At 50.3% G+C, this 20,475-nt stretch overlaps 1 protein-coding gene across 3 annotated transcripts in view; it reads right to left on the reverse strand.

The window, feature by feature from the left end:
- The window catches only part of LOC144782593 (phospholipase A2 inhibitor and Ly6/PLAUR domain-containing protein-like), a 519,999-nt gene that overhangs the window by 220,901 nt on the left and 278,623 nt on the right, over positions 1-20,475 (reverse strand). For all 3 annotated transcript variants that reach the window (XR_013601161.1, XR_013601162.1, XM_078661962.1), the window contains one exon: positions 1,168-1,287. Coding sequence is in view for 1 of the 3 variants with exons in the window: in XM_078661962.1 (XP_078518088.1) it covers positions 1,168-1,287 (120 nt within the window). In the remaining 2 variants the exon portion in view is untranslated. The remainder of the gene's footprint in view (positions 1-1,167; positions 1,288-20,475) is intronic.

Here is a 20,475-nt window from a genome sequence, read left to right on the forward strand (position 1 = left end):
TTCTAACCTAATTTCCAAAATATCTTCTCAGCTGTGCTCTTTACACCAAGTTCAAATGCATTTAGCTTTAATTGCTGTTATCGGACCAGACCATCCATCCGTTTGACCTGACTGTCTCAGCAATGATCCAGTACTTTACCAAGATGGCGCCAAATTTGCATCTTCCTGAAATTCTACACCAAAGGAGTGGAAAATCTCCTAATTGTTATCCCTAAATTATGTGAAATGACAGAAAATTGTGGAAAATTGCACATAATGTACACAAAACGCACTTTGGGTTTTCTCGAGTGAACGCCAAACTCAGGTACTTTCTTCACATCCAAAAGTCGCCAACCAAAGGAATGGTTCATATTGGAAATTTCTCTTATGGCACATTTTCTGCCAGAATCAGACCCACACAAGACCTTTTATGCTCGAACAGCTTCAACTCCAGAAAATGTAATAAATGACACAATGGCGTTACCTCTGACATTTTGAAAAGTATGCATAATGGAAAAATAACTCAATTACACAAGCTTCCCATAAAACAAGCATGGTCTTACTTTTCACACGCTGTGCTGACCTGTGCCCTGAGCAAATAAGGAAAGTGCTCCATATTAGAATGAATGTGTTGCCCCCCGAGCAGCCGTGAGCCTGCGATGCCCTAGTGGCAGTGCAGTCAACTAAAATATAGATCGGCAACCCACCTACACTTGAAAGGGAGATCAGAGGTCCCCTTGCAGTCGTATGAGGTGAGTGACTGAACCCGCATTCAGGGTAATGTCTGAGGAAGTCCATTGGACCCTGTTTCTCCTCCTCGAGAGGGCTGCTGTTAGGAAGTGCACTACCTTTTTGTGGCGCACTTTCAGTACACCTCTTAAAGGCATATTTGTGTCTGTGCCCAAGTCAGTAATATGGCACCGGCGCAGAGGCAAAGTGATTCCCTCATTTACATGGAGCTACGCCCCCATGCAAATGTGGAAACGCCCTCTCATGATAGCATCGGAGCAACTTGTGTACCAGCACTATCTGTATTACAGAAGGGGACACACACGCGTCTGCGGCTCCTTCTGTATTACCATTGTGCCGGGGGGAGCTCGAAGCGGGCACACATGACGGTTGCGCCCCCTGGGCACAATGTATAAAACGGTTCTAGGTCGGCAATGAAGATACAATTCATCCATGTACCTTTTATTGTTTCCCGGATGGTACTGCTGCAGTGAGTGATTCCTGGGCGGCACAAGTGAAAAACGCCATAGCAAGCGACTTTGCCGTAGTTTTGGCAAACCTCGCAAACGAGGGAACTCCCTGAAAAGAAAAGAACGTTTATATTATTAGATTTTGTGTGTTGTTAGATTTTACATTATGCAAATATTTAGCTACTGGGCCCAGCATGTTTGTCAAAAACGTATATTTACGATATGTGTTGGCTCTGAGAACGTCTTCAAAGGTAAACCCTGGTTCTACGGTACATCTTATTGTAGAATATACGTTGGTATTCGATTACACCACACCTACATTTCTCTTTTTGAGACTATTGTCCAGTCTGGGGACTGTGTACATTGAATGATGCTGAGCCACAGGCTGGTGAATAATGTTCTATATTGTATGCAAGCACTGGCAATGCTAATAAGTCTGGCGTATAACTGAAAGTTCCTCTTCGGTCACTGATGTATTTTAGGAAACACACTAAGTCCTCATGAATGCACTCTGTCACTCATTCCTGGACTGATAGACCAATTCATTCATCCAATGGGTCATTCTTGTATTTAGACAATTATCCACCCACAATAAAACATACTGACAAATGCCCACATGCGCGAAAAATAAAAATAGCGCACATAGGAAAGTGAAAACATACCACCTCCTAAACTTGTGAGAAAATGCAAATATACTATTGAACATTGGCAGAGGCGGTCATCTTTCAATGGTAATGTACACAGTGTGCAACTGTTTTACATTTTAAACATAGATGCACCATGAAGTAACAATGTGTTGGCCACCTTGGAGCAGTAAAAGCAATGACACAATGTGCACAATACAATCTTAAAATGCTAAAGCCATATTAATCCTTGGTGGCCGGCATAACACTTCTAAATATGTTGACCATCTTGGAATTATGAAACAATGATATACTATAGACAATACCATTTCAAAATGGGCAACCATTTTGGAAATAGTGACAACAGCGGATGTAGCAAATAAAATTTTGGGGCAAGCGAGCCGCCGGTTGGAGTGTGGGTGAGCTGCAGGACACTCATGAAAAAGGATGAAAGAAATGAAAGCTGGCCTATGAAATAAAAACAAGGAAAACGAATTGATTGGTCCCCAACCCAGACAAAGAAGTGTCGTCATTTTCAGATGGATGTGCACATATGATCAGGGCCTATTGGAGTTAATAAATGTATTTCACAATAAGTAGGCCAGGCCTACTCCCTTTGTAATGTTAAATAATAAACATATCAGACCTGTGGCATTTGTCATAACGTTTCCCAATGAACCAATCGGGACCACAATCTTCATTATTGAGTTATTGTCATAACAAACGGAGGCCTCCTGTCTTGCACATGAGCCAGCCGCCACCATCAACAGTCGAAGAATAACAAATATGTACAAACTTACACTTAGCAAAGCGAGAGAAAACACCAGTGGAATCGGCCTAACAAGGATTATCACGATGCGAATCTTGAACCTCAAGTGTTTGTTCAAGGGGTACCCAAACTGCACCCCTTGATTACAATGTTAATCTGTGATATTCTTTGTAAGAAAATATCTGTCTACAGCCTTTAACTAAGTGTAGTGACTATCCACACTTAAAGGTCCGTTGGCATTAACTAACACTTTTCACAATAAATTAGCCAGGCTTACTGCCTTTGTCATAACTTTTCATATTAAGCATATCAGAGGCGGATTAATTGATTGCTGGCATGCTGGAAATGTTGTGCCGACACTGATCCTCCCACTCCATTCCACAATCACCTTCAGACTATGAGCACCCACATTCCACAATGACCTTCAGACTATGAGCACCCACATTCCACAATCACCTTAGGACTTTGAGCACCCACATTCCACAATTACCTTCAGACTATGACCACCCACATTCCACAATCACCTTCAGACTATGCGCACCCACATTCCACAATTACCTTTAAACTTTCAGCACCCAAATTCCACAATATTATTATTATTATATGAAACTTGTAGCGCGCTCGGCTTACCCGGGGGCATCCCGGCGCAAGACGCTGGGGGTCGCGTAACTAGTTATAACCATCATACTATGAGCACCCCGTTCGACAGTCACCTTCAGACTATGGGTACCCGCATTCCACAATCACCTTCAGACTCTGAGCACCCACATTCCACAATCACCTTCAGACTATGAGCACCCACATTCCACAATTACCTTTAAACTTTGAGCACCCACATCCCATAATCACCTTCAGACTATGAGCACCCACATTCCACAATCACCTTCAGACTTTGAGCACCCACATTCCACAATTACCTTTAAACTGTGAGCACCCACATTCCACAATCACCTTCATACTATGAGCACCCACTTTCCACCGTCACCTTCAGACTTTGAGCACCCCATTCTACAGTTACCTTCTGTTGGAAATGGGATCCCCGGCTGGCCAGGGCTTTCGCCAAAGTCAGTCAGAGACCACCACTCCCAAGTCAGGGCAAGGGAGTTACACGCCAAGATAACCCCTGCTCACCCTCTAGGTAACGTGGCGCGAGCAGCAAGGCTAAACTTGGAGGCGATGTAAGTTAAGTATTTGCGCACGCACCCCAGCAACAACACCCAGGGCCCACCACAAAGGAAACTCCACACAAGGTTATATAAAAAATAGCCTTTGTATTATAATAAACATACATTAGATAAGACACACATCTTGTTACACTGTGCCAGAGGCACGGGCAGAATTTACAAGGGATAATGTACAGGACAGGGCCACCTGGACCACTGTCAAGGGTATGCACTTTTAGAACTTAGCACTTGTAGAAAGAATACTTTGTAGAAACAATACTCAGCACATACATCATATAATGACTTTAGTATCAAAATAGCACATGTAGCACACAACCAGGAATCACTGGTAACAGGACCTCACTAGCACCACCTGCGCTAGGAGGACAACAACCACCTAAGTATTACAATACCTGTAGAGGTGTAAGAACATAACACATGATGCAATGCATAACATTCATTCAGAGGTGTAGAAAATGAACAATTGCGCCAAACTCCCATAAGTCACCACCTGTGACTGTCCCTAGGCCAACTGCCCTCTCTAGGGCTAGGACGCCCTGTGTCCAAAGTGTCAGGGGCCTAAACGTGGCAGTTGTCCACAAAGTGCTGGGCAACTGGTGCAAATGATGGGGCCAAAGTGGGAGCCTCTCTAGGCTCTGAACACTGGTGGGGCGAACACGATGTGGGAACCTCACAGGCTCTGCAGAAACAAAATGTCCCCCTGAGCCTCTCGGGGCTCTTAGAACAACAATGTAGGACTCAAGAGCCTTTCTGGGCTCTTCAAAACAACTTTGGCGCCTGGAGCCTCTCTCCGGGCCCTAAGAAATGAATGTGGCCCTCCATAGCCTCACTGGGCTCTAAACAAACACTGTGGGCTGCCACTGAGCCTCTCGGGGCTCGCAAAACAATTATGGCACCTTTAGCCTCTCGGGGCTCTAAGTAATGAAAATGCCCCAGAGCCTCTCTGGGCTCTAATCACTGCTGCAGGGTCGTTGGAGTCCCTCACGGGGGACTCAGAACCAAGGCGACTGCCCCACGAGCCTCTCTGGGCTTGAACACCACTGGGCCTCTCTCAGGCCCGTGTACTGCAGGGGAGGGGTGGGCACCGGCAATGTGCCCCGACACCCTCCTCCCTGCACTCGTTCTCCCAGCCCCACTCACCGGCTTGCCTTGCGTTCCCACTGGGTCCCTGCGGAGTCTCTCCTGGGCGGCGGCTCTGCACGAGAGCTCCCGCTCCTCGGGGCTCGCTGCAGACTCCTCCCCTCTCTCTCCTGGGCTCTCCCTCGCTTTGGGAGCCTGGGGGGGACAAGGAAAGACGCCGGTTTCTGCTCTCACCGGAGCGCGGGGTGGCCTCCCGTCCGCTTCCGGTTGCCTCTCTGTCCTGCCCCCGGCCTGCCTGACTTCCGGGTCGCGGCTGCGGGGGCGGGACCTCAGTCGGGCCGCGCTCCGATCGGCCGGCCGGCAGGAACACTTCCAGGTCGTCATGGGCAGCGCGGCGGCCCATCTCCGGCACTTCTAGGCGGGGGGGTGAGTTTACCGAGGAGTGAGCTCCCTCGAGGTAAACTCGAAATATAGCGGCAAGGTCCCTGGCAGGGTGGGCACCTGCCAGGGGGCAAAATAATCAAAAATAAGCGAGGTGGCCACTCGCTAGGCAGGTAAAGCGCTCCCTGCGCTAACTGCAAAATAAAGCGCTCTTAAGCGCTAGAAGGGGAGAGAAAAGCGCTCCCAGCGCTATCAATCAAATGCAGCGCCCCCAGGCGCTATAGGACAACAAAGTCCAGCAAAAGTCCTTGTAGGCAGGCAGGGGGGCAAGGCTGGGCCCAGAGCCAGCTCACTGGGTCTCCAGGCAGGGAGACACTCCAAGTGGCGGTCCTCTGGCCCAGCGACAGCAGCAGCAGCCCCCTCAGGATCCTGGAAGAGAACAACATCTGTGGGGACACAGCCCCATTTTTATACATCATTTCCTTTGTCTCAGGGTGCAGGGTGGGGGCAGAACCAGTTGCAGCTGGTCTTGGAGCACCCTTGATGGCCCAACCACCCCTTTCATTCACTGGGGAGGCTAGGGTCGTTAGACACACCACAGGGGGGCGGAGCCAGCATTGTGTGGGGAAAACCCTGCCCATCCAGGACACAGGTACACTCCTCCCACACATCACTCATGCTAATCTCACACTCACCACCGGGCAGACCCATCCAGACTTCCTGGAGCCTGGCATGCCAGCCAGCTCCAGCCAATCACGCTCCAGCACCCTCACTGCACACACACATCAATGTCCAGAAGTAGCACTTCCCTTCTAGACACATACAAGCTGCACATACCGTTGCGCAGCATTCACTCCCACGAGTTCACACATACCAAACTTGAGCCTGCACTCCCCACGCATCAGGAACTACCAGGGACTCACACATTCCCCATGCATTCCTATGGGAGGGCAGGCCAGCCATACTACACGCACGCACTTTACTCTGGGACACATGGAAAAAGTGCGCAGAGACCCAAAAATCACTAACACAGGGTCACAAATAAAAGCAAAAAGTTTAGGGGTGAACCTGCCCTAAGGGCCAAGTCCAACACCTTCAGACTATGAGCACCCATATTCCAGAATCACCTTCATACTATGAACATCCACATTTTACAGTCCCCTTCAGACTTTGAGCACCCCATTTTACAGTCACCTTCAGACTTTGAGCATCCACATTCCACAATTACCTTTAAACATTGAGCACCCACATTCCACAGTCACCTTTATACTATGAGCACCCACATTCCACAAACACCTTCAGACTTTCAGCATCCACATTCCACAAACACCTTCAGACTTTCAGCATCCACATTCCACAATTACCTTTAAACTTTGAGCACCCGCATTCCACAATCACCTTCATACTATGAGCACCCACATTCTACAATCACCTTTATACTATGAGCACCCACATTCCACAATCACCTTCAGACTTTGAGAACCCACATTCTACAATCACCTTCAGACTTTGAGCACCCACATTCCACAATCACCTTCAGACTTTGAGCACCCACATTCCAAAATCACCTTCAGACTTTGAGCACCCACATTCCACAATCACGTTCAGACTATGAGCACCCCATTCTACAGCTACCTTCAGACTATGGGTACCCACTTTATACAATCACCTTCATACTATGAACACCCACATTTTACAGTCACCTTCAGACTTTGAGCACCCACATTCCACATTCACCTTCAGACTTTGAGCACCCCATTTTACAGTCACCTTCAGACTTTGAGCACCCACATTCCACAATCACCTTCAGACTTTGAGCACCCACATTCCACAATTACCTTTAAACTTTGAGCACCCACATTCCACAATCACCTTCAGACTTTGAGCACCCACATTCCACAATGACCTTCAGACTTTAAGCACCCACGTTCCACAATCACCTTCAGACTTTGAGCACCCACATTCCACATTTACCTTTAAACTTTGAGCACCCACATTCCACAATCACTTTCATACTATGAGTACCCACATTCCACCGTCACCTTCAGACTTTGAGCACCCCATTCTACAGTTACCTTCAGATTATGGGTACCCACATTCTACAATCACCTTCATACTATGAACACCCACATTTTACAGTCACCTTCAGACTTTGAGCACCCCATTCGCCAGTTACCTTCTGATTATGAACACCCACATTGTACAGTCCCCCTCGGGCTTTGAATACCCACATTCCACAATCACCTTCAGACTTTGAGCACCCACATTCCACAATCACCTTCAGACTATGAGCACCCACATTCCACAATTACCTTTAAACTTTGAGCACCCACATTCCACAATGACCTTCAGACTTTAAGCACCCACGTTCCACAATCACTTTCATACTATGAGCACCCACATTCCACCGTCACCTTTAGACTTTGAGCACCCCATTCTACAGTTACCTTCAGATTATGAGTACCCACATCCCACAATCACCTTCAAACTATGAGCACCCACATTCCTCAATCACCTTCAGACTTTGAGCACCCACATTCCACAAACACCTTCAGACTTTGAGCACCCACAATCCACAATCACATTCAGACTATGAGCACCCAAATTCCACAATCACCTTCAGCCTTTGAGCACCCACATTCCACAATCACCTTCAGACTTTGAGATCCCACATTCCAAAATCACCTTCAGACTATGAGCACCAACATTCCACAATCACCTTCAAACTATGAGCACCCCATTTTACAGTCACCTTCAGACTTTGAGCACCCACATTCCACAATCACCTTCAGACTTTGAGCACCCACATTCAACAATCACCTTCAGACTTTGAGCACCCACATTCCACAATTACCTTTAAACTTTGAGCACCCACAATCCACAATCACCTTCAAACTATGAGCACCCCATTTTACAGTCACCTTCAGACTTTGAGCACCCACATTCCACAATCACCTTCAGACTTTGAAGACCCACATTCAACAATCACCTTCAGACGTTGAGCACCCACATTCCACAATCACCTTCAGACTTTGAGCACCCCATTTTACAGTCACCTTCAGACTTTGAGCTCCCACATTCCACAATCACCTTCAGACTTTGAGCACCCACATTCCACAATTACCTTTAAACTTTGAGCAACCACATTCTACAATCACCTTCATACTATGAGCACCCACATTCAACAATTACCTTTAAACTTTGAGCACCCGCATTCCACAATCACCTTCATACTATGAGCACCCATATTCTGCAATCACCTTCATACTATGAGCACCCACATTCCACAATCACCTTCAGACTATGAGCACCCACATTCAACAATTACCTTTAAACTTTGAGCACCCGCATTCCACAATCACCTTCATACTATGAGCACCCATATTCTGCAATCACCTTCATACTATGAGCACCCACATTCCACAATCACCTTCAGACTTTGAGAACCCACATTCTACAATCACCTTCAGACTTTGAGCACCCACATTCCACAATCACCTTCAGACTTTGAGCACCCACATTCCAAAATCACCTTCAGACTTTGAGCTCCCACATTCCACAATCACGTTCAGACTATGAGCACCCCATTCTACAGCTACCTTCAGACTATGGGTACCCACTTTATACAATCACCTTCATACTATGAACACCCACATTTTACAGTCACCTTCAGACTTTGAGCACCCACATTCCACAATCACCTTCAGACTTTGAGCACCCCATTTTACAGTCACCTTCAGACTTTGAGCACCCACATTCCACAATCACCTTCAGACTTTGAGCACCCACATTCCACAATTACCTTTAAACTTTGAGCACCCACACTCCACAATCACCTTCAGACTTTGAGCACCCACATTCCACAATTACCTTTAAACTTTGAGCACCCACATTCCACAATCACCTTCAGACTTTGAGCACCCACATTCAGTCAGTCAGTCAGTCAGTCAAAGGATTTATATAGCGCACTACATACCCGGAGGGTTTCAAGGCGCTTAGGAAGGGGAGGAGAATTACTTGTCAAAAATCCACGTTTTAAGTTGCTTTCTGAATGCTAGGTGGTTCTGGGTAAGGCGAAGGTAAGCGGGGAGAGAGTTCCATGTCTTAGCAGCCAGGTATGAAAAGGATCTGCCTCCCATGGTGGTCTTGTTGATGCGAGGTACAGTGGCGAGGGCTTGGCTGGAAGAACGTAGTTGGCGGGAGGGGGTGTAGAAGGACAGACGTGAGTTGAGGCATTCTGGACCGATGTCGTAGAGTGATTTGTGTGCGTGGGTAAGCAGTCGGAAAGTGATCCTCTTATTGACGGGTAGCCAGTGGAGGTCTTTAAGGTGACCAGAGATGTGATTGTTGCGTGGGATGTCTAATATGAGTCTGGCTGAGGCGTTTTGGATTCGTTGGAGTTTCTTCTGGAGTTTTGCGGTAGTACCTGCGTAGAGGGTGTTTCCGTAGTCCAGTCGGCTCGTGACCAGAGCGTGGGTGACTATTTTCCTTGTTTCGGAGGGGATCCAGCGAAATGTTTTTCTGAGCATGCGAAGAATGTTGAAGCAGGAAGAGGATACGGCGCTGACTTGTCTGTTCATTGAGAGTGAAGAATCCAGGATGACGCCTAGGTTCCGTGCGTGGTCTGTTGGGATGGGTGCTTTTCCGAGGGCTTCCGGCCACCAGGAGTCGTCCCATGCAGAGGGGGATGTACCTAAGATGAGGACTTCTGTTTTGTGGGAGTTCAGTTTCAGACGGCTTTGTTTCATCCATTCGGCAACTTCTTTCATTCCTTCGTGTAGGTTGGTTTTGGCGGTGCTGGGGTCATTGGTGAGGGAAAGGATCAGTTGAGTGTCATCCGCGTACGAGATGATGTTGAGGTTGTGTTGGCGAGCGATGGCCGCGAGGAGGCTCATGTATACGTTGAAGAGGGTGGGACTGAGTGAGGATCCTTGTGGTACGCCGCAGATGACTTCAGAGGCCTTGGATTTGAATGGTGGAAGGCGGACTCTCTGGGTTCTTCCGGTGAGGAACGAGGTGATCCATTCAAGTGCTTTTCCTTGGATTCCGATGTTATTGAGGCGTTGTAAAAGGGTGTTGTGGCAGACTGTGTCGAAGGCTGCAGAGAGGTCGAGGAGGATGAGGGCGACTGTGTCTCCATTGTCCAGTAGAGTTCGAATGTCGTCTGTTGCTGCGATGAGGGCGGTCTCAGTGCTGTGTTTTGCTCGGAAGCCAGATTGTGAGGGGTCGAGGGATTTGTTGGCTTCGAGGAAGGCGGCGAGCTGGTTGTTGACAGCTTTCTCGATGACTTTGGCCGGGAATGGAAGAAGCGAGATGGGGCGGTAATTTTTGAGTTCGGTGGGGTCCGCTGTGGGTTTTTTCAGAAGGGCGGTGAGTTCAGCGTGTTTCCAGTCTTCCGGGAAGATGGCGGAATTGAAGGAGCAGTTGATGACGTCTCGGAGGTGCGGTGCTATGACGGAGTCTGCTTTGTTGAAGATGTGGTGAGGACATGGGTCTGTGGGGGATCCTGAGTGGATGGAATTCATCAGGCGGATGGTGTCCTCAGTGGAGATTGGGTTCCAGTCGTTAAGGGTGTTCACGGGGGGAAGATGATCAGCAAATGGTAGGGTGGGTTGGTTACCGGGTTGGTTGTCAAAGCTGTTGTGGATGTCTGCAATCTTGTTGTGGAAAAATGAGGCTAGGGAGTCGCAGAGGGTTTGAGAGGGGGTGATGTCGTTGGAGTTGGCCGAGGGATTGGAAAATTCCTTGACGATGTTGAAAAGTTCCTTGCTGTTGTGAGCGTTGTTGTCAAGTCGATCCTTGAATGCTGTTTTCTTGGCTTTTCGGATTAGTTGGTGGTGAGTGCGGGTGGCGTTTTTGAAGGCGTCCTTGGTGCTGGTGGTTGGGTCTTTTTTCCAGGCCTTTTCAAGGGAGCGGCAGAGTTTCTTGGACTTCTTGAGATCGTCGTTGAACCATGAGGCCTTCTTGCTGCCAGGTTTGTTTTGACGTTTTTTCAGTGGAGCTAAGGTGTCAGCGGTGTTGGATAACCATAGGGTGAGGTTGGCGGCGGCTTCGTTAGCGTTAGAAGAGAAGGCTGGGGTGTTTTGAAGGAGCGATGCGGAGATTTGGTCCGTGGTGATTTTGCTCCAGTTCCTTTGTAGGGTAGGTTGGAGGTGGATGCTGGGTTTTGGTTTGTTGTAGGTGAAGTGAACGCAGCTGTGGTCAGTCCAGAGGAGGTTCGTAGTGTGGCTGAAGGAGACATGGTTGCTGGATGTGAAGATGGGGTCGAGTGTGTGACCTGCGATGTGGGTGGGGGAAGTGACTAGTTGTTTAAGTCCGAGGTTGGCGAGGTTGTCCACGAGGGTGGCGGTGTTGCGGTCGTTGATCTTTTCGAGGTGAAAGTTGAGGTCTCCCAGAAGGATGTAGTCTTTGGAGGGGAGCGCGTGTGGGGTGATGAAGTCCGTGATGTCTTCACTGAATTTTGCGCGGGGTCCTGGTGGCCTGTAGAGGAGGGTGCCTCTGAGAGTGGTTTTGGGGTCGATGTGGATCTGGAAGTGAAGGTGTTCGGAGTTGGCGAGGTTGGCGTCCGAGCTGGTTGATATGCGGATTGATTTCTTATGGACGATAGCGATTCCTCCTCCTGTGTGGCTGGTACGGTCTTTACGAGTGATCTTATAGTCTTCAGGGATGGCAATGGTGATGTCTGGTGCGGAGGAAGCATTCATCCATGTTTCCGTAAGGAAGGCGATGTCCGGAGAAATGGTGTCTAGTAGATTCCATAGGTCAATGGCGTGCCTGTGGACTGATCGGGTGTTGAGAAGGATGCATTGTAGGTGGTTGGGGTCGGGAATCTGTGGTGTGGTCGTAGCGGAGATGTTGTCGGTGCCGCTGAATTTGCAGGAGAAGCAGGAGAAAGGTCCATGGGTTTGTCCAGGGGCGGCTTGGACGCAGTTGGGAGCGCGACCGGGGTTAAGGGCTAGGAGGGTTGCGGCATCGTAGGTAATGCGGGGGGGCTGGGAGGGACGGGGGCCAGGGGGTGTGGCGCTGGGCGCGGTCCAGGCGCGGACGGGCGTAGACGGGCTTACCTTTGGCGCACCTTCGGCGCGAATTGGGCGCGGTCGCTGCGCGTGAACGCTGCGCGCGGGAACTACTGTCATATATCGATAGTGGAGGGGGAGGGGCGAGGGCGTCTCAGCTGGGAGGCGGGGCGGGCACACGAGGACGACGACCACAACAAACAAAATGGAGGCGGAGGGGGGGAACAGAGCGGAGCGCTGGAGGACAATGCGCAAATTACGATGAAACAGCAGAAATGATCACAACACAGCGTTAATGAGTCTAATGGTCACTGGGCACAAGCAGGCAAGGTAAAATGCAACTTTCCAGGCAATGAGCGGAGCGCTGGAGGCTAATGCGCAAATCACGTTAAACACAGCACAATCTTAAAAATACAGCGTGAAAGACTTTTAGCGGTAGCTAGGCACAGGCAGGCAGGTGAAATGCAGCTTTTAAGGCAGTGCAGCGCTACGATACCAGGTCTCAGCAGGGGCACTGGGAGCGACCACTCGGCTCGTGAGAGAGGAGCGAGTCACGGTGAGTATAGGGTTAGGAGCGCTACTTCTAGTCAGTGGGAGGGCGTCTCAGCTGGGAGGCGGGGCGGGCACATGAGGACGACGACCACAACAAACAAAATGGAGGCGGAGGGGGGGAACAGAACGGAGCGCTGGAGGACAATGCGCAAATTACGATGAAACAGCAGAAATGATCACAACACAGCGTTAATGAGTCTAATGGTCACTGGGCACAAGCAGGCAAGGTAAAATGCAACTTTCCAGGCAATGAGCGGAGCGCTGGAGGCTAATGCGCAAATCACGTTAAACACAGCACAATCTTAAAAATACAGCGTGAAAGACTTTTAGCGGTAGCTAGGCACAGGCAGGCAGGTGAAATGCAGCTTTTAAGGCAGTGCAGCGCTACGATACCAGGTCTCAGCAGGGGCACTGGGAGCGACCACTCGGCTCGTGAGAGAGGAGCGAGTCACAATTCCACAATTACCTTTTAACTTTGAGCACCCACATTCCACAATCACTTTCATACTATGAGCACCCACATTCCACCGTCACCTTCAGACTTTGAGCACCCCATTCTACAGTTACCTTCAGATTATGGGTACCCACATTCTACAATCACCTTCATACTATGAACACCCACATTTTACAGTCACCTTCAGACTTTGAGCACCCCATTCGCCAGTTACCTTCTGATTATGAACACCCACATTGTACAGTCCCCCTCGTGCTTTGAATACCCACATTCCACAATCACCTTCAGACTTTGAGCACCCACATTCCACAATCACCTTCAGACTATGAGCACCCACATTCCACAATTACCTTTAAACTTTGAGCACCCACATTCCACAATGACCTTCAGACTTTAAGCACCCACGTTCCACAATCACTTTCATACTATGAGCACCCACATTCCACCGTCACCTTTAGACTTTGAGCACCCCATTCTACAGTTACCTTCAGATTATGAGTACCCACATCCCACAATCACCTTCAAACTATGAGCACCCACATTCCTCAATCACCTTCAGACTTTGAGCACCCACATTCCACAATTACCTTTAAACTTTGAGCACCCTAATTCCACAATCACCTTCATACTATGAGCACCCACATTCCACAAACACCTTCAGACTTTGAGCACCCACAATCCACAATCACATTCAGACTATGAGCACCCACATTCCACAATCACCTTCAAACTATGAGCACCCCATTTTACAGTCACCTTCAGACTTTGAGCACCCACATTCCACAATCACCTTCAGACTTTGAGAACCCACATTCAACAATCACCTTCAGACTTTGAGCACCCACATTCCACAATTACCTTTAAACTTTGAGCACCCACAATCCACAATCACCTTCAAACTATGGGAGGGCAGGCCAGCCATACTACATGCACGCACTTTACTCTGGGACACAGGGAAAAAGTGCGCAGAGACCCAAATATCACTAACACAGGGTCACAAATAAAAGCAAAAAGTTTAGGGGTGAACCTGCCCTAAGGGCCAAGTCCAACACAACCCCCTTCCAGCCAAAACGCAGGGCAGACCAATCACCACCGTGATGGACTTCCCTGCTTGGGGCGATAAAACACGGACGCGGGCCCGCAACTGCAGGGACACCCTCCTGTTTTATGCCACGGTGAACCCCTAGGGTTCCTTCTAAAACTACTGTAGGGACTAACTGGGCTACCCCACTGGTACTCTCCAGCTGCCCTCGGCCAGGACCAGGCCCTTGGCCACCCAGGTGCCACTGGATCCTGCCTACTCACAAAGTGGGGGGTAGTAACCCCAGGCACATAATAGCCACTCGCCACCCTTCCTGTCTGCGAGACAGCGCTAGACTGCCACTGGTTCTCCAGCCTAGGGTCTACAACCTCAGGCGGACCAGGAGTCTCAGGGAAGGCTCTCCTCCCCTTACCTCTTCTTTTAGGGTTCCTCCTCCTGCGAGGGGTACACCTAGAACGCCATTCCAACCCAGGGTTTAACCCCTCAGGTTGCACCGCGGTCAGAGGTCGGCTCTCCCACCCTCTGTACCCCCTTCCAGAGGTCTGCCCTCTCCCAATTGGAGAAGTTCCTCTGGAAGAAGAACCGGTCAGGACACTGGTTACAGTCGTCCTACCCTTCAGGTCAGGCTGACCCTGAACCTGGCCATCCAACCTCCGGTCTAAAACCTTTGGTGGAACAATTGCCTGGCACTCCAGGACTTCTGGGGATTCACACACAATCCCCCTGAGGCTAACAAATGACAAATGACTGTCTGTCTGGCGCAGATCTCCCGTCCCTTGTCCACCTGACAGTGCGTGGAGATCCCCCAGACCAGAAGTGGCACCACCCGGGTCCTCCCAAGAAGATCTAGCCCAACTGGCTAGTCCCTGGTCCACTGGTGCATCCACTGGGAAACTCATCCCCCAATCACTCCTCACGCTGGACTCCTGTACCCTCCCTACCGGAGCGGTACTGCCAGACTCTAGAACCACAGGAGCTCTGGTTACAGACGCTCCAGGTCCTCTACTCACTGGGAGATCTTCCTCAAATGGACTAACAGGACAGCCTAGGTCCCCAACCTAGTGTTCCCTACAGAAACCATCCAAGTCCTGAGGCAGGGCTTCGGGCGTCTGGGGAACCTCGGTCTCCCCCTCACTCCTGCTCCACTGAGCCAGGCAGTGAGCCCCTCTACCCTCCTCGCTATCCTGGGACCTAGCTGGGCTACACTGAGCCTCTTCCACCACGCTGGGCTGGAAGATACCTGAACCACTACTGTTGGAGTCACTCACCAATGACTCTAGAGAACCTCTAGCACTCTCCCAGCGCTATGGTTCCTCAGCAAGCGTGTCTGGATCAGTCAACCCATAGTCCAACAGGTGTTGTCGCAACCCTGGCAAACAACTACTGAGCACCTGCTCTCTGAGAACCAGATCAAACAGTTTGACAAAATCAGATTCTGTGTGAACCGATGACCAATCAGACAGTGCATCTTGACATTCATCCACAAACTCTCCCCAAGACTGGTGAGACAGTTTCCTACTGCCCCTGAATCTCAACCTATACTCCTCTTCTGGGGAAACAGGTACCATGCTCGGGGAGCTGGGAGTGGGACTGTCTATACTAACATTTAAATAGCTGCCACCACTGGACTCAACCCTCCCTGGGGGATCCAGAAAATTATGACTGCGGTCAGGGGATAACCTACACTCTAGGGCTATCTTCTCCCTGGCCAAGGCCCTCTCAGCCTCTGCAATCCGCTCATTCACACCCAGCTGCGCCATCTCTCTGGCATGCTCTAACCTGAGCTTCTCCATGGCCAGCTGGTGCTCCCTCTCTTCTCTCCTATCCACCCACTCCTATTGGGAACAGGGAAAGGGATGGGGTGCTGCATCGGACACTGGACCCAGCAAGGGACTCCCTATCTAGGGGGTACTCGCTCTCTGCTGGCGCCCAGTCACTGTCAAACTCACTCTCCACTTCAGACTCTTCAGGGCTCCCCTCAGACCCACCACGCTCATGGTGTGCGGCCCGGGCCCTCTCCCTCTCACTGTGCTCACGTTCCCAGTCATCCTTCTGCCATAGGATCAGGTTATCCCTAAGCTTGGACTGGGTGTCTGACTCACTCACTGTGATGTCTCTTTCCTCACAAAACCGCACCAACTCATGCACACTGTACTTAAACAGGCCACAGAGGTTAAAAGGAGATTCCATCTTGACAGGATGCTCACAGACACGTGGAACACAAGGGACCTAGCAATCTGAAGTAAGAGTACACAATTCCAAGACTTCAACAATCTCCTTATCAAAGAGAACTCATACTCATGCGTCCAGGAAAACACACCATTCATCCACACACACCCTCTCCTCGGATCGGTAAGGCAGTTTCTACCACCCCTGACTTCTCAACCTGACCATAAGCGACACAGGTACCAAACTCTGGAAGCAGGGCACGGGACAAATGAACTGAACACAATTATCAAATGACACTCTTCAGGAGAAGCAATAATGGAACTTCACCAAAAACAATAATCCCCAAAATGTGGTTATCTAAAAATGTAGAGCTTTGAAGTGCGGCCAGCTGCTACTGTGGTACAACGCAAACACAAATCCTTATCCCACTCGCTGCCGCCAATGTTGGAAATGGGATCCCCGGCTGGCCAGGGCTTTCGCCAAAGTCAGTCAGAGACCACCACTCCCAAGTCAGGGCAAGGGAGTTACACGCCAAGATAACCCCTGCTCACCCTCTAGGTAACGTGGCGCGAGCAGCAAGGCTAAACTTGGAGGCAATGTAAGTTAAGTATTTGCGCACGCACCCCAGCAACAACACCCAGGGCCCACCACAAAGGAAACTCCACACAAGGTTATATAAAAAATAGCCTTTGTGTTATAATAAACATACATTAGATACGACACACATCTTGTTACACTGTGCCAGAGGCACGGGCAGAATTTACAAGGGATAATGTACAGGACAGGGCCACCTGGACCACTGTCAAGGGTATGCACTTTTAGAACTTAGCACTTGTAGAAAGAATACTTTGTAGAAACAATACTCAGCACATAAATCATATAATGACTTTAGTATCAAAATAGCACATGTAGCACACAACCAGGAATCACTGGTAACAGGACCTCACTAGCACCACCTGCGCTAGGAGGACAACAACCACCTAAGTATTACAATACCTGTAGAGGTGTAAGAACATAACATATGATGCAATGCATAACATTCATTCAGAGGTGTAGAAAATGAACAATTGCGCCAAACTCCCATAAGTCACCACCTGTGACTGTCCCTAGGCCAACTGGCCTCTCTAGGGCTAGGACGCCCTGTGTCCAAAGTGTCAGGGGCCTAAACGTGGCAGTTGCCCACAAAGTGCTGGGCAACTGGTGCAAATGATGGGGCCAACGTGGGAGCCTCTCTAGGCTCTGAACACTGGTGGGGCGAACACGATGTGGGAACCTCACAGGCTCTGCAGAAACAAAATGTCCCCCTGAGCCTCTCGGGGCTCTTAGAACAACAATGTGGGACTCAAGAGCCTTTCTGGGCTCTTCAAAACAACTTTGGCACCTGGAGCCTCTCTCCGGGCCCTAAGAAATGAATGTGGCCCTCCAGAGCCTCACTGGGCTCTAAATAAACACTGTGGGCTGCCACTGAGCCTCTCGGGGCTCGCAAAACAATTATGGCACCTTTAGCCTCTCGGGGCTCTAAGTAACGAAAATGCCCCAGAGCCTCTCTGGGCTCTAATCACTGCTGCAGGGTCGTTGGAGTCCCTTACGGGGGACTCAGAACCAAGGCGACTGCCCCACGAGCCTCTCTGGGCTTGAACACCACTGGGCCTCTCTCAGGCCCGTGTACTGCAGGGGAGGGGCGGGCACCGGCAATGTGCCCCGACGCCCTCCTCCCTGCACTTGTTCTCCCAGCCCCACTCACCGGCTCTCCTTGGGTTCGCGCTGGGTCCCTGCGGAGTCTCTCCTGGGCGGCGGCTCTGCACGAGAGCTCCCGCTCCTCGGGGCTCGCTGCAGACTTCTCCCCTCTCTCTCCTGGGCTCTCCCTCGCTTTGGGAGCCTGGGGGGGACAAGGAAAGACGCTGGCTTCTGCCCTCACCGGAGCGCGGGGTGGCCTCCCGTCCGCTTCCGGTTGCCTCTCTGTCCTGCCCCCGGCCTGCCTGACTTCCGGGTCGCGGCTGCGGGGGCGGGACCTCAGTCGGGCCGCGCTCCGATCGGCCGGCCGGCAGGAACACTTCCAGGTCGTCATGGGCAGCGCGGCGGCCCGTCTCCGGCACTTCTAGGCGGGGGGGTGAGTTTACCGAGGAGTGAGCTCCCTCGAGGTAAACTCGAAATATAGCGGCAAGGTCCCTGGCAGGGTGGGCACCTGCCAGGGGGCAAAATAATCAAAAATAAGCGAGGTGGCCACTCGCTAGGCAGGTAAAGCGCTCCCTGCGCTAACTGCAAAATAAAGCGCTCATAAGCGCTAGAAGGGGAGAGAAAAGCGCTCCCAGCGCTATCAATCAAATGCAGCGCCCCCAGGCGCTATAGGACAACAAAGTCCAGCAAAAGTCCTTGTAGGCAGGCAGGGGGGCAAGGCTGGGCCCAGAGCCAGCTCACTGGGTCTCCAGGCAGGGAGACACTCCAAGTGGCGGTCCTCTGGCCCAGCGACAGCAGCAGCAGCCCCCTCAGGATCCTGGAAGAGAACAACATCTGTGGGGACACAGCCCCATTTTTATACATCATTTGCTTTGTCTCAGGGTGCAGGGTGGGGGCAGAACCAGTTGCAGCTGGTCTTGGAGCACCCTTGATGGCCCAACCACCCCTTTCATTCACTGGGGAGGCTAGGGTCGTTAGACACACCACAGGGGGGCGGAGCCAGCATTGTGTGGGGAAAACCCTGCCCATCCAGGACACAGGTACACTCCTCCCACACATCACTCATGCTAATCTCACACTCACCACCGGGCAGACCCATCCAGACTTCCTGGAGCCTGGCATGCCAGCCAGCTCCAGCCAATCACGCTCCAGCACCCTCACTGCACACACACATCAATGTCCAGAAGTAGCACTTCCCTTCTAGACACATACAAGCTGCACATACCGTTGCGCAGCATTCACTCCCACGAGTTCACACATACCAAACTTGAGCCTGCACTCCCCACGCATCAGGAACTACCAGGGACTCACACATTCCCCATGCATTCCTATGGGAGGGCAGGCCAGCCATACTACACGCACGCACTTTACTCTGGGACACATGGAAAAAGTGCGCAGAGACCCAAAAATCACTAACACAGGGTCACAAATAAAAGCAAAAAGTTTAGGGGTGAACCTGCCCTAAGGGCCAAGTCCAACACCTTCAGACTATGAGCACCCATATTCCAGAATCACCTTCATACTATGAACATCCACATTTTACAGTCCCCTTCAGACTTTGAGCACCCCATTTTACAGTCACCTTCAGACTTTGAGCATCCACATTCCACAATTACCTTTAAACATTGAGCACCCACATTCCACAGTCACCTTTATACTATGAGCACCCACATTCCACAAACACCTTCAGACTTTCAGCATCCACATTCCACAATTACCTTTAAACTTTGAGCACCCGCATTCCACAATCACCTTCATACTATGAGCACCCACATTCTACAATCACCTTTATACTATGAGCACCCACATTCCACAATCACCTTCAGACTTTGAGAACCCACATTCTACAATCACCTTCAGACTTTGAGCACCCACATTCCACAATCACCTTCAGACTTTGAGCACCCACATTCCAAAATCACCTTCAGACTTTGAGCACCCACATTCCACAATCACGTTCAGACTATGAGCACCCCATTCTACAGCTACCTTCAGACTATGGGTACCCACTTTATACAATCACCTTCATACTATGAACACCCACATTTTACAGTCACCTTCAGACTTTGAGCACCCACATTCCACAATCACCTTCAGACTTTGAGCACCCCATTTTACAGTCACCTTCAGACTTTGAGCACCCACATTCCACAATCACCTTCAGACTTTGAGCACCCGCATTCCACAATTACCTTTAAACTTTGAGCACCCACATTCCACAATCACCTTCAGACTTTGAGCACCCACATTCCACAATGACCTTCAGACTTTAAGCACCCACGTTCCACAATCACCTTCAGACTTTGAGCACCCACATTCCACATTTACCTTTAAACTTTGAGCACCCACA

The sequence above is a fragment of the Lissotriton helveticus genome, chromosome 9 (genome assembly GCF_964261635.1).
Source record: "Lissotriton helveticus chromosome 9, aLisHel1.1, whole genome shotgun sequence".
NCBI lineage: Eukaryota > Metazoa > Chordata > Amphibia > Caudata > Salamandridae > Lissotriton > Lissotriton helveticus.